Source organism: Anneissia japonica, unplaced genomic scaffold (genome assembly GCF_011630105.1).
Source record: "Anneissia japonica isolate Jap-2015-1 unplaced genomic scaffold, ASM1163010v1 scaffold2191_len329779_cov167, whole genome shotgun sequence".
NCBI lineage: Eukaryota > Metazoa > Echinodermata > Crinoidea > Comatulida > Comatulidae > Anneissia > Anneissia japonica.
In genome coordinates this window covers 264,277-280,005 of record NW_022758203.1, presented here as the reverse complement: position 1 = coordinate 280,005, position 15,729 = coordinate 264,277, and the positions used below count along the sequence as shown (strand labels likewise).

Genomic DNA, 15,729 nt, shown 5'->3' with positions numbered 1-15,729 from the left:
TTTCTCGTAAGGGCACAGGGGCACGTGGCCCGCCCTGATTTCCACTAAATTCAAAATTTCAATGCATATCAATGTTATGTGCTACTCACTTATCCATTCTGAAAATGTTGTTCCCCCAACCCGACCCCGTTTAAAAAAAACTCTGGATCCGCCAAAAATTTCTGTATTCTTCAGCTGAAATGCCAGTCATGAATATATCTCATGCTATTAGCATCCAGATATAATAATTATGAATAATCATAATGATTTTCATATTATTATCATAACTTCACAATCATTAAAACTATAAAATTAAAATTTTTACACAAAACTATATAATTTAGTATTTTACCATATGGTCTATTGTTTAGAGTATACACACATCATGTTAAAATATAATATCTATTTGGTCCTCTTTAATAAAAACAATTGTCCTTATTTACATTATGTATTATCTGTCTCTTATACACATCTAGATGTGTATAAGAGACAGTGTCCACTGTATTACGGAATGGTTGTACAGAAGCAAGACTTGTCCATTGTGTAAGTACCAGTATTTGGACTGGGATGTGCAACAAATCTTAAGTCACGGACAAAGAGCCCAGGTAGGTCCAAATATTTCTTTTCTCCATATTTGCGCTGTAGCATAACATTACATATAGACAGAGGTTGAGGTTTGAATATTGGCCGATATTGTTTCATCAGTATATATTATATTTTACCCTTTTATTTAGGACCAAAACAACGAAATGAACTGCTGTATCTGCTTACGCGCATTGGGCCAACTACGTTGGAAATGCCTCCAATGCAATCAATCCGCCGATGTGCACTGTATAACGGAATGGTTGTACAGAAGCCAGACTTGTCCATTGTGTAGATACGAGTATTTGGAATTAGAAGTTGAACAAATCTTAAGGCACGGACAACGCACAAATCACATCAATTACAATATTCCTGTCCAAGATCGTAGTTGGATTACAGAATTTGACTTTTACCGCTAACTTAGACAGTATCATCTCGTGGAGAAAGGCATCATAGGCAAAATGATCTGTAGGCATACGTCACAGAAAGCCATTCAAAATGATCGAGCTTCTGCGCACACGACAATTAGGCTTAAACCGGAATAAACTCAAAATTAATCATAAATTCGGTAATCTCAGTAATAGTATAGTTGTCTAATTCTTATAAAAATTTAAAGCACACGTTTAAGCCCACTGGACACGGAACTTGTTTTGGTATTCAGTCCGCTAGTTGGACAGGCCTATGTTACTTTATACAATTAAGTACTTACTTTAGCTACCCAACTGAACTGAGAGAAAAACACATTAAAAATATATTTACTACATGAACTGCATTATTTTACATAAGTATATTTCAAAGATATATTATATATATGGCAAAAATACAGCAAAAGGGAACTTACAAATTACCAATTCCTTTCACAAGACAAATAATTAGGTATCGCGTAACATCCACAAATGATTTTGCCAGAGCTCTGAACGTAAACATAAGCCCGTAAATTAAGTTGGTCTACTGCATAGGCCTACGAGGTTGTGAGTGCAGGTGCATTGCGTTTTATTTTGGCTGATGGAAGTTGTTCAGCATGTCCCATAAAATAAGCCAATCTAAGCACGTCCTTCAAATAAACAAAGCACAAAGCAGGTCAACTCCCCCCAAGTTAAAAAAAACGGCTTATTGTACCTTCACCATCGTCACCCACAGTCGAAAGCATTCGTAGCTCCTTGCTGCTATTATTAATTCTAGCATCATAGAAATCATATTCCGTTCCATCCACGCTATCGTGATCAAAATACGATTTCGTTGCTGCTTCTTCACCAGTGTAACCTTATTGGCGATCGCTGCTTATAACCACTTTCAAAATTATCGCATTTTAGAATGTTATTCTTCGATTTGTAAACCAGTTTTCCGCTTTTGTCCCTTCCGTGTTATGAACTAAATACTGCACTACTGTGTAGTGGTATAATAGACCATGGAGGAAATATATTATATTTCCTCCATGAATAGACGTACACTCCTTTTTGCCAAAGCACCAACAGAAGCAATGTAAATGGCTTTTAGAACAAGAATCCCAATAATACAACCCTTGTTCGCGACAGTGAATGTAGCGGCAAGTTTGAGGCGTAAGAAACCCTCTAGCTAGTAACCACACAATATCTACTATGTATGTATTTAATTTATCGCTGTATATATAATGTATTTATATGTTTTAGATTAGAAGAATGGTGTTGATATAATAAGCCTATTGCAATGTGACGTGTAAGAGCTGGTACTGTAAATACTAAATTATATAATCAATAAAGTAATTGACAATTAATTAATTAATTATAGACCTATAAACAATTTTATGAATTTTCAAATATTTTGAATATATGAATTTAACACACTGTTTGACATCATGTATAAATTTTATTGAGTATAATGAATTATTGTAAATAATTTTGGCACATATAAATAGAATTACTAAATGCCATATAAATTTATATAATAATGTACGTAGATTTTACCTGTATTTTATAAATGTATGATTAAATAATTGAGTGTAATGACATACTGTAAATAATTATAATAGAAAAATACAGGTACATTGTTAATAAAATTTCTACAAATCTCGATATTTTATATATGTTTGAATGAGTCTATTGTACTTTATGTCCTATTTGAATATACAGTGGAACCTCTCCTTTGGGACACCTGTATTAAGGGGACACATTTTAGGCTGTAAATCGAGAAATAAAAGTCTCGTCGCCAGCCTCATTGCTGGCTTCAAATCAACGTAGATGCTGCGAGTCGCCGTATTACCGGAAAAAAAAAATATATTGATGACGTAATGATGGCAAGGGGAATTTCCATAATCCGTTTTATAGAGGGCGACCTTCATGATAAATGCTTTGTACAGTAAATCGCGATTAGCGTTGTGATCTGTATATTTCCCACTTTATAAAAAAATGCATAATAATATAATTATTACATTATGAAAATCGCAACATAGACTTCTTGTTTTGTACCTTTGATCTATTTATATATAATTAATAAATACAATAAATCATATATAGTATAAAGTACCTCTTTTTGTTTTTTGTTTTTGTTTTTTTAATGAAAATTCTCTCTAAACATTATGTTTCTCTTATGTCTCCATGTTTGGACTTGTAGTTTATTATTTATTCAAAAAATAATTTATTTAACCTAAAAGCACGTGTGAATGAATGAGGTAGCCTAAAGCCCTGTCCAAATTAACTATCAAATTTTATTTAAGAAAAGTGACATGTCTAAACGTGTAATGACATCAAAACATGACCATATATAGGCCCATCGTGACTATATATGGGCACATCATGACCATATATAGGCATATCTAGACTATATATGGGCATCCCGTTGTTTTTTTTTCAAAGAAAATTTGATAGTGTGGACGAGCTTAAGATACATGATTATTTTTATGACATAATTGATACGTAAGCAAACGACTTGCAAATGAAATTGAGCACAAAATGAAAATGCTAATTAATGTGCAAGGAAACTGTATGTATTAAAATGATATATTTCTCAGACCTTCGCCATGGCGAACGTGCGACGGCGCGGTATAAATCCATGTCTGTTGTGTCACGATTATTTGCAACCGAGAATAAAGATAATTTTAGTGAAAATTCCAACATTTTGAAAGTAAAAAAAAATAAATTATTTAACCTAAAAGCACGTGTGAATAAGTGAGGTAGCCTAAAGCCCTGTCCAAATTAATTATCAAATTTCATTGGGGTGGGGCTTGTGAATGGCCTGTGTGTCTGAGGAAAGGGGATGGTTGTTTGTCTGGGGCTGCAACCCCATGGAAGCTTTAGCTATTAAGTGTATAAGGGCAAATCTCATGATTCATAATATGTTGTGTATTCCAATGATAAAATTATTAATTTTAACTTGTGTGTTAGAAAAATTGAAAATGAATATGTACGTATTTATCCGAGGTTGTAGAGTATTAAGCATATAGGACATGTATAAATTTAAAGAAATAACTATTTGCTGTTTATTTGTTGCTACTTTTTCCATACTCAATTTTCACTTGGATTTTTACAGGGGGAGGGGAAATTTCACAGGTGGCCCGGGCCTTCCTTGGTTACTGGTATGATTTTAATTAAAAACACTTTCTGTGATATGAATATATGGAAATTGTTTGAACAAACCAATCAATAGTAATAAGATTCTGAACTTTTTGATACAAGCTAAAAATAAAATAAAACTAACTTATTTTTTTGCTGTGTTTGTGACCAACTTTCAGACAATAAAAAAAGTCACTTGTGCATGCCTTACCTAATGTTAATAAATTACCTCGCATTGCCCTCTTACCGTAGGGCATAAGCTAGGTAAGAATTATATTATAATTTATATAGTGATTTAGGTCTGGCCTCTTTTTATTTTTTGTTAAACAATTCTTCATATTGTATATAATTTTGTTATGTTTAAACTGTATCACTTTGAAAATCAGTGTAATACTACTGAAAGTGCCTACAGTATAAAGAATAAATAAATAAATAAATAAATAAATAAATAACAAATAAATAAATTTTAGGATTAATATATAAAATAAAACAACACCTGAAGTAGCGGTGCCCATCTAAAGATTAATGTATAAAATAAAACAACACCTGCAGTAGTGGTGCCCGTAATGCAATAGCGGTGCCCATCTAAGGATCAATATATGAAATATAACAACATTTGCAGTAGTGGTGCATAATGCAGTAGCAGTGTCCATTTAAGGATTATTGTATAAAATAAAACAACACCTGCAGTAGTGGTGCCTGTAATACAGTAGTGGTGCCTATCTAAGAATATATAAAATATAGCAACACCTGCAGTAGCGGTGCCCGTAATGCAGTAGCAGCGCCCATCTAAGGATTATTGTATAAAATATAGCAACACCTGCAGTAGCGGTGCCCGTAATGCAATAGCGGTGCCCATCTAGGACTAATATATAAAATATAACAACACCTATATTAGTGGTGCCCATAATGCAATAGCGGTGCCCATCTAAGGATTATATATAAAATATAACAACACCTGCAGTAGCGGTGCCCGTAATGCAATAGCGGTGCCCATCTAAGCATTAATATATAAAATATACAACACCTGCAGTAGCGGCGCTCATAATTCAGTAGCGGTGCCCATCTAAGTATTAATGTATAAAATATAACAACACCTGCAGTAGTGGTGCCTATAATGCAACAGCGGTGCCCATCTAAGGATTATTGTATAAAATATAGCAACACCTGCAGTAGCGGTGCCCGTAATGCAGTAGCGGTGCCCATCTAAGGATTAATGTATAAAATATAACAACACCTATAGAGTGGTGCCCATCATGCTGTAGCGGTGCCCATCTAAGGATTACATATAAAATATAACAACATCTGTAGTAGCGGTGCCCTTAGTACAATAGCAGTGCCCATCTAAGTATTAATGTATAAAATATAACAACACCTGCAGTAGTGGTGCCTAATGCAGCAGCCGTGCCCATCTAAGGATTTAATATGTAAAATATAACAACACCCGCAGTAGCGGTGCCCATAATGCAATAGCAGTGCACATCTAAGGATTAATATATAAAATATAACAACACCTGCAGTAGCGGTGCCCGTAATGCAATAGCGGTGGCCATCTAAGGAGTAATGTATAAAATATAATAACACCTGCAGTAGCGGTGCCCATAATGCATTAGCGGTGCCCATCTAAGGATTAATATATAAAATATAACAACAGTAGTGGTGCCATTAATGTAGTAGTGGTGACCATCTAAGGATTAAATATATAAAATATAACAACACCTGCAGCATCGTTACACCAATATATGGGATACCTGCAGAGTAGTGGTGCCCATAATCCAGTAGCGGTGCCCATCTAAGGATTAACATTATAAAATATAACACCACCATCTAATAGGACTAACATATAAAATATAATAACACATGCAGTAGTGGTACCCATAATGCAGTAGTGATGAAAGAAAAAAAAAAAAAACAAGTTTTTCTTGTTTAAGGTGAATACAAATTTTCAGGCATTTACCGCTGCCATTCTTTCACTTTACTGTACAAAGATGAAGACTTTTACAAAATACTATTGTTCTCTGTGAATCGACTCATTGATTATCCGAAAACTGATGTTTTATGTGTAATGTATTGAGATAAATCCAGTATTTACTTAATTGAGTGATAGAAATATTGTTGTTCTGAATTGTGTCACGTCAAGATATTCGTAAATGTTATTGTCAGGGCTCGGGGAGGGGTAGATGGGGCGGTATCACCAGGGGATGGTCTCTGGATGTGGACAAGTCTATTGAGACTAACACTATACAAAATGATCAAGGTGGCGTGCAAAAATGTTTGTATGTCGTTAATCTGGATATTCTTGTCTGCATCTATCCTGTGGACCATCGGGTGATGCGATTCAGTAATACTGATTTGTGTCAGTGTTTATGTCGAACTATACTGTACATACTGCATATTGTTTATAATAATTTTATGTAGTCCTTATTATTGTGTACCTAGTTTCACTGGACTGTATTCCATTTTAACAGGTTTGCTTGTGATGAAAAGAGATGAACAGATGAAGGAACTAAACCGTGGTTCACACTGAAAGAGTTATACACTAGTATGTTATCTTGCCCACATGACATTTCAGAGTGAAATGGTAAAAAAGAATATTCAATCTTACTGCATAAAACAAAATATAAAGGACACACAATTCATTCTCTTAGGACTGCTCAATATTTTATATTAAAATTCATATGTAACTTATAATATATTAAAAGAACAACAAGATAATATGAAATTACAAACCCTCAATTGTTGCGCTATACTGTATATACAGTATATACTGAAGAAATAATGGGAATTACTCTACATTATGTACTGAAGTTATAAAGGCAATTATAATAAGAAAAAAATCCTTCAAATTTCAAAAATTTGCATTCTAATTCCAATAGCAATAATGTGGCAAATGCATACAGTAGAACTGTCATTTACAGAATACTAATTTTTGATACATGTATTTCCTTCATATATAGTACAATGTACATACTCAAAAATAGGTCAAGAAAATCTGAGACAAGTGGAGGATTGGAAAAAAACGTATCCTTCAAAAAATTTGCTGAAAAAGAAAACTTTGCTGTTGCAGGTGATGAAATTATTCCCGGGAGCCCTCCCCTCCAGAGCAGAATTATTTTTCTGTCGCATCAGACTGAATTTCAGCGACATCTTCTGCATAATTCGTGCAGGACAGCTAGCAGTTTGTGTTCGATGGAACTTGTACCACTACTACTACATACAGGGCTCTACTCTGGTTAAATGTATATTAAATTTATATTGCTACTTTATTAATGAACCTGTAGTGGGAGTGTCGCCCATCAATACCTTTTTGTAGCAAAGATCGTATAGCGCCGCTACGCGGCGGTTTGTAGGTTTTGTTTTAACGGTGGTAAACAATGTTGGAAAGATTTTGAACGTATTTTCGGGTATGATTTTATTTTTCAATATAGAATCAAGAAATATGTCTTCTTATCCCATACCTCTAAAAATATATTACACTATGTACTACTGTTAAAATTAGTTTAACGAATGCTTGTTAGTCATGTTTATTGTCGTATCGTTAGCCAAAAAGCCTAGGCCTAGCTAGGCTTAGATTTATCTCCATTGCTGATCATCAAACCTGTTGATGGCACTGTGCGAGATCAAGAGAGAGAGCCTAGAGAGGCTTGACAGATTTTTTTTGGTGTTTTTTTGGTAAAACTATTTCCTACCACGGGTCACCTTTACGATAAATACTAATAACTTGAGTGGTTGTATGCTATATTGTGGGTTTCTTTGTTTTTGTGATTTAAAACTTTTTAATTGTATTAAAACTATACAGTAGTACATTAAAAACACCACTAGGCCTAGGCCTATACTAGGCTAGGCAGTAACTGCAGGCTTAATTATGGCTATCTTTAGCATTATGGAAATAAAAATGGAAATATTAAATATCTCCTTGATACCATAAGTATTTAGAATTCAATAACATTGGAAAGGGGTGGAGGGTGTAACTACAGCTTAGCATCCTACTGTTCTCATATCTTTGAGAAGCCGCTGATTTTAATAGAAATTAGGAAAGGTTGCCATATGGCAGCTGTTAATTCCTGGGAAAAAAAAAAGTCTAGTGAATTGCGGTTACATTTTTTAGAGCATTTTCTTCTAAAATGTAAGCACTGCAAAATGAATAACACCATCAAAATGCTTTCAATTACAGAATTTACTGTTTAAATAATGTAGCGTGCCTTCCTGACTCGTATGGAAGGCAATGAGAACATTCAAGTGAACGATTCATGATGGGCAGGTTCAGAACATCTTTCAAAAGCCGAGTGTTTGCCGTGAAACTCCTCGTCTGCAGTCTTCTGATATATAGCGCATACTTCCTGCTTTTCCTGCTCTTGGAACCAGATGTTGAATTTGAGAGTTCTCTGAAACGCATGCGAATAAACTCAATTCTTCGAAAGGTACATGGAAAGGTAAAAGGATTATTTATTTTGAAACAATTTTTTAGCATGATCATTTGAGTTTAGTATACAAAAAATATCATCAACATAACAACGGTAGAACGTAACCGGTGTGTGGGTGAAGTTAGTTAGCCAAGTTTGTTCATGGTGACCCATCAATAAATTTGCCAAAACAGGTGTGAAAGGCGAGCCCATTGAAACCCCATCAATTTGATCATAAATTTTCACCATGAACAAACTTGTCTAACTAACTTCACCCACACACCGGTAACGTTCTACCGTCGTTATGTTGATGATATTATTTATTTTGTTTTCATGAATTTACAAACCAGGCATTGGAGAGTTTTGTTGGTTAGATAGGATTGTATGCTTTTAATTATCTGGGGCGTACCCAGAGAGAAGTCCGAAGGGGGAGCTGATCGAGAGACAACACTACCCTAGGAGGGTTTTTTGTTTCCTAGACCCTCAAAAATAAACTTTGAGTTGTTTTGGTTGATCATTAATGTTTCCTTCTTTTTTTCATTTATTTCTACTTTCCAAAAGGCCCCCCCCCCCCCAAAATGTACCCCTGATTACGAAAAATAAAAATGACATCAATCAGTATTCTTTCAGAGAGTGGGGAAGAGTGTGTACTCTTTTAAAATATGATGGAAAACATCAATGATGCACAAAGAGGATTATTGCTCAGGTCAACCTAATTTGCATAGTGATTTGTATATTAATAAAATGCTAATATATATTTTTGGGATGTTTTTTTCTCATATTGATTACATTCTTGTTGTTAATACTCTATACATTTACTTTAATTTAAAAACCAAGTTATAAAATAATACAGAGACAAAACAATAAAATATGAGAATAAAAATTTAACATGAGCATATCTCCACTTGGAGAGAAGCCTTCACTCAGGTAAATTGTGGTGAACCATACATTTGATAAGATTATTTTCACTCGACTGAAATCTCAGAATGAAACTGCAGATTGTCTTCCTTAAAAAAGCCTGAAAACTAGGCAGGTCATTTATGAGAAACATATGACGTGCACTACAATACCTAGGCAAATTAAACAAACTTCTAAAAAGAATTATTATAACAAACATTAGGTGAATGCAAGGCGTTCTCTGTGAAATCAATACATAAAGTTGTACAGTACATATTATAGACTGGATTTCAGTCCCAAATTTTTGTCTTAATCGGGGAAAACGCTTAAAAATAAATCAATTTTTGGCACCAATGGCGTTCCATATTACTTATTTGCATGGTGTTCCAACAGATGCTGGTGGCGCTCTCCAACATAATAGGAAAAATCAATAAATTAGAGACTTGTGGCAAGTCTACATATTGATGCAATAGTTTCTGAATAAATTATTCTTTATATCCAATCTTCAGGTTGCTTTTAAGGAATGTCATTTGGAAAGGTACAACTCCAGCATCCCTTTGTCTCCTTATGGATGTCAGCGTTTGACGCCTGTGAGCGGATCCTGTCAGTTGGCTGATGAACTCTTCTTCTCTTCACCAGTGGATACGTGCAAGCATCAACTAAGAAATAACATTTGCCATTTTACAGTGAGCTTGAGGCTATGTTCTCACACGGCTGCTAACGGTTAGCAGGATCCGGATCCTGCTAACCGTTAGCTGCCGTGCGTCCATATGGGAAAATCCCGATCCGGATACCAAAAATATGAGGATCGAATCACTGGCCAATAAGAATCTGGAATTTGTAAACGTGTACGTGTGATTGGTTGATGATAAAAATGCACTCACTTGCTAACTGATAGCGCTTGCTAACCGTTAGCGGTGTCCGGATACTGCTAACGGTTAGTGCTAACCGATCGGGCATTCTCACGCAGGTGCTAACGGTGAGCGCTAACGGTTAGCTCCCGATCCGGATACTAGGGCTCTCGTGAGAACCAGGCTTGTTTATAATAAACTTTTTATCCATGGAAATTAAAAATTTAAATGTGTTAGATTTATGCTAATCATTGGCAAAAAAATGTTGTGTTGCCAAACACAACATTATTTGGAAATTAGAGGGTCTGTTGATTCATCAGGATTTTTTTTACCATGGACCTAGACTTACTCTCAAGTTTTTTGACCAACCATCGCTCATCCTCTCTATTTTATTTTGAAATGTGTTTACCAAATTTATTATTAATGTATCAAAATTATTAATAAAAGTTTGAAAAGAGGCCAGGTTAAATTATATTTTAATACAAGTAACTTTGTTATGTATTTGTAAATGAGTACCTTTTGTTCAAGATTTGTTTCATAAATATCATGTAATTTAGCCTCCTGCCTGCATTTGGCTTGAATAAATTGAAATGGAATTTAACAAAATTTTTAATTTCTGTTTTTCTCTTTTCAGGGAACTGGTGCTAATGTTGTTGTAAAATGTTCCGAAAGTATTTGTGTAGATAAAAAAGTTTCACTTGGTCAGATTGACCCTGACACAGGTGATCTACAATGGCAGGACTTTCCCTCCACACAACATCTTGAGAGACACTTGAGGGCGCTGTTTGTCAAAAAGACGGATCATTACGGGTTTTGTTTTATCAGATGTGCAATAGACATTGAAGAAATAACAGATGAAGAAGCATATGAAGTCGTCAACAGTTTTAATGCGATGGAAGCGTACATAGAAGTAGATGATATAGCCCAGCAATTACTTATTATTCCTCCATATATTAATAAAGGAAAACAATCCCTGACCCACATAAATATCAACATCCTGTTTATAGACTCTGTCTCACATAGTCACTTTCTACGCTCGATGCCTAAAACTCTGCAAACACTTCGTGGATTTCGGGAAACAACTGTTTTTAATTTTGAATTGTTTCAGTCACTGAAAGGTAGAACGTATGAGACACTACAGGCGCTATTTTCTGGGGAGCTGTATGATGTTGAAAAACCCTTTGGCACTCAGGACATGCCCCCGACTCCTGTTAAACTGAATAGGATTTTATCTGGTTTCAAGAAGCAAGGATACGAAACTATGTACACCGAAGATCTTTGCTGGATGTGGGAATGGGGACTTGTAAAAAATTTGCTAGCATATATGCCTGGTTATGACATTAAAAGCAGATGGGAACTCCTGAAAGTGGCGTTGGAAAAAGCTGGAATTGATCGTGTAGATATGACTCTGGCAAGTTGTGAGATTTTGCATGATAATCATCACCGTGACTCGTTCCACGGACCACCTGCATTATGCTACAACGGGCAATATCAGCATCATTATATATTAGAGTATCTTAGGAAACGGCAGGTGTTGTTGGAGGCGAATCGTAAGCCGTTCTTTCATCATACGCTCTTGAATGTTGCTCACGATTATCATGGCCGCCGCATTCAAACATTGGACGAGGATCTAGCAAACTATGTTAAAACCGTCTCAGAATTACACAACACTTTTACTATTATTCTATCTGATCATGGAAATACATACGGCGAGTTCATCAAGAGAAGTGAAGAAGCTAGGGTAGAGATGTTCCATCCGGTCTTGTTTATGGTCGTTCCACCAGGCGTTGCCAAAACTCTGGGAGAAAAGGGTATGAATGCATTGAAGGTGAACCAACAGCGCCTGGTCAGTATTCTGGACATCCACTATGCTCTGAGAGTTTTAAGCGAAGGAAATGTAAAAAATTTGGACAATAAACATAAAAAATATTCAATTAAACCTGATGGAATCTTTTCTGAGGTAGCATTGAACAGATCGTGTAGTAAAATTCCTAGAATTGAACCAAATGTTTGCATTTGTCAGGATTTTGAAGTTGCAGCAGCAAATGACGCAACGTACGCACTGATGGCGGAATTCGCTCTTGGTTCCATCAACAACGCAATACAGCAGCAATTTCGCAAATCAAATCCAGATGCTATGAGAGGCTTTGGCTCCTGTCAACGACTAGTAGCTCACCGTTTTGGAAACATAAAACAAAGATATAATGAGGTTCGATTTACAATTTCAGTTATATAAAATAAAGCGGTAGCGCTACAGGGGTAGGGGGTGGGTGTGTGCATTTGCATTTCCCAAGCATTGCGGGCCCCCCCCCATTATTTCCCACATAATTTTCTTTCCCCAGTTTCCCCACCCTCAGGTTTGTCGGAAAAATAAACACTGTAAGATTGGCCAACAAAATTAATTTCTTCCAACGACCTGTCTGTCATTTCAAGGCCACCGGCCACTTAAAAGCAATGCATATAATCATGGAGGAAGATTATTTTCTTCCTCCATGATTTAACAATCTTCCTGCATTTGTAATAAATATACTGAGCGTTTAAATACAAATAAACATGGATAGAAACGTTACCTGTTAATGTTATGATTTTATAAATTATAATTGTATCTCCAGTCTGCTGTGGTAAAACATATTGCCTTCCTAAAATTTTACCTTGCCTCTCACTTTTCCCCCCCCCCCCCCCCCCCCAGATTTTAGACGGTGATGCTGCCACTGAAAATACTGTACTTTCAAATAATGTGAAATTAAATATTAAAATAGACCGAAGTATATTTATTCCATTATTAAATCAGATTAATTTTATTGGATGTTTTTTTTGTATTAGATTGGAGACCATGAAGTGAAGATGGACTTGCATATTCCAACGCCAGATAATTCCTCGCTAATGGAGATTTTTATGGTGATATTGGAAGTTTCGCGGAAAGGGGGCATGAAGTTAGTGACTTATGAACGGATGACACCTTACAGTCAGTTTGAAGGCTGTGCTGACAAAGGCGTTGCCACCAAGTTATGCGTTTGCTCGTTAAACAAAATGCAGAAACGAGTCGATCTGGAAGAAATGCCCAATTTAAATAGCCATCATTCAATCTTTGGTAGTGAAACAGTACATGAGCCAGTACATAAAAAATGTTTATTTATTTTCAAAAGAAACAACCATGCTGGAGTTGTTTTGGAAGCAGCAAATTTATGTAGGAATAAAAAATATGCAATAATAATAAATATATCTACAGTAAACATGACACTAAGCTCACCCTCGCCAGTTAAGTCTGACCTTTGGCCTGGTATGATGTCATTTCTTGTTGTAATGGTTCAAAATGCATTAGGTTGGGATTATGAATATACAGTAACTTTTAAATTGACAGATGTTAAATTATAACTTTAGTTCCCTTTATGGAAAGTTAGTACTGATTTATAATAATAATTATATACTGTAATGATTTTTATAGTGTTTTTTAATTTTAAATACGGAATGTATAATGAAATATAATTAATTTTTTCTGTTTTTATAGCCAAGGCTAGAAAGTCATCTGGCTATCTGTCGGACTGGCAGTAAAGTTTAAAGAAGTTTAATAATTATAATAATAATAATTAAACAATTTTAATAATAATAATAATTATAATAGTAATAATAATAATTATTATTATTATTATCACCATTATTATTATTGTTATTACTAAAATTTTAATTGTTAGCTATCTATTATGATTTTCATTGAAGATTTTTATACCCTAAGCGATAAATGAGTCACGATATCTACTGGTTTTTGCAATCGGTACACTCATACGACCTATGCTAGGGCCCAACGGAGCCAAGAAGCATATAATAAAGCGGATGATTGTCATCATGCAGGACATGATGGAATAGCTCAGTCACCCTATCGTGATACAGTATACAGAGTTAATTGAAGGCAGATGTGTCTTTGTAATCCTACGGACTTCTCTGAACGGTCTCACAATTACCGGTCGCGCATTCAGATAAACGGTCACGCATTACCTCCCCAACCTGCTAAGCAAACTCTCTACCACACAGATTACAGATGAATAGAACCTGATAATGATTTTAGTATTAACATTGAATGCATTTATTTTCATAATGCAATGCATGCGAGTGTTTAATTTCTTTCTGACAAATTTTATGTGCTTAGAGAAATTTGATTTGTCATCAAATTTTACTCCAAGGTACTTAACTGGGTACCTTTCTTCACTGGATTATTATCAATTGCGATATTGTAATGTTTATTGTAATATTATGTCTGCCGCCACCAACGTAATGCAACCTTGAGATATGATATTAATAAAACACACGAACTTGAAAACAATCGATTCTTTCACATATATTTCTAGTTTCCTTTTTGTATTTTGTACGGAAATCAATAACCATTTCTTTGGTTTTGGAAACATGGAGTTTAAGAAGATTATCTTTACAATATCTGACAAAAGTTTCAATTTCAGATGTGTAATGACTGCCATTGTCATGTTTGATAAGGCCTACAATTTCGGTGTCATTAGCAAATTTATAAAAAGCAAGAAGAAAAGGAGCCAGCACTGACGGTACATTGCAGTGCACCAGTGTTACTGACTACATATTAAGATTTGACAAATCATTCATTTTTACGTATTGATATCTATTAGTAAGTAAATGTGGTTGCATAGCTTTGAATGCCGAGGACAGGTCAAAATAGATTACTCTAGCACTACAGTATTTCCATGCTTTGCATCTTCTACATGTGAATATAATTTATCTAATTTCAAAACTATCATATACAGTAACTTTCAAATTGACTTATATACAAGTTAACTTATATTCTCATTTTTCTTTATGCTAATTTTTTAAAGAATGAAAATTATTGCTTTTTATAGAGTTTTTTACTTTGACAATATGGAATGAATAATAAATATAACAAATTTATTCTGTTTTAATAGCGATTAAAAAGGATTTTTTTTTTAAATTTTATTTTATGGAACGTTCTTAATATTGCAGGTATATTATGATATCATCATGAACATTTTATATTTATTTTTAGATATTAAAGTTATTGCCAAGTAGAAGTAATTTGATTTGTTTGAAAGCAGTTAAGAGAACCAGTTTTGTTCAATGAAAGGTTTACTGCGGTTGACGCACTTAATTCTATATTATAGAGTAAATGCTCGAATAAGAGCCGCTCTCGAATAAGCGCCGCGGCGTTTAATCGAGAATATATTACCGGTGTGTAATAAAACACTTTGAAAAACATGGTTTTAAATACAATGTATATAAAATATGAATAAATAACAATAAATAACACATTGAAGACACGAGTATTTCTTTATAAACGTTTATTTACGATGACTTAGGCCTACTCAACTACCGGAATACTAAACGGGAGACGTAACCAGTGGTGGCACCCGGGGGGAGATGTGTATAAGAGACGGATGCCAGGGCCCCTTCGGGGAGAGCTGCCCCCACCCCGTCGTGGAGGAAAAGCATAATTCGTAACGGAGAAAAAAAAAA

At 34.8% G+C, this 15,729-nt stretch overlaps 2 protein-coding genes across 4 annotated transcripts in view; one reads left to right on the top strand and one right to left on the bottom strand.

Moving 5' to 3' along the window:
- Positions 1–2,085, bottom strand: part of LOC117125194 (cytoskeleton-associated protein 2-like) — a 24,064-nt gene extending 21,979 nt beyond the window's left edge. The window contains exon 1 of one of the 2 annotated variants that reach the window (XM_033271620.1): positions 1,403–2,085. The gene's annotated coding sequence lies outside the window, so the exon portion shown is untranslated. The remainder of the gene's footprint in view (positions 1–1,402) is intronic. The other variant, XM_033271621.1, reaches the window with a different exon arrangement.
- A 5,280-nt stretch (positions 2,086–7,365) lies between these two features.
- Positions 7,366–14,559, top strand: LOC117125193. Of its 2 annotated transcripts, none has more exons than XM_033271617.1 (5): positions 7,366–7,492; positions 8,263–8,521; positions 9,898–10,074; positions 10,874–12,448; positions 13,063–14,559. In XM_033271617.1, exons 2-5 carry the CDS (start codon positions 8,339–8,341, stop codon positions 13,612–13,614), a joined length of 2,487 nt encoding a protein of 828 aa, XP_033127508.1. In that variant the 5' UTR covers positions 7,366–7,492; positions 8,263–8,338; the 3' UTR covers positions 13,615–14,559. The 2 variants fall into 2 exon arrangements, with proteins under 2 accessions (XP_033127508.1, XP_033127509.1); XM_033271618.1 differs by having other exon boundaries at positions 7,406–7,492; positions 8,256–8,521.
- The last annotated feature ends 1,170 nt before the right edge of the window (positions 14,560–15,729 follow it).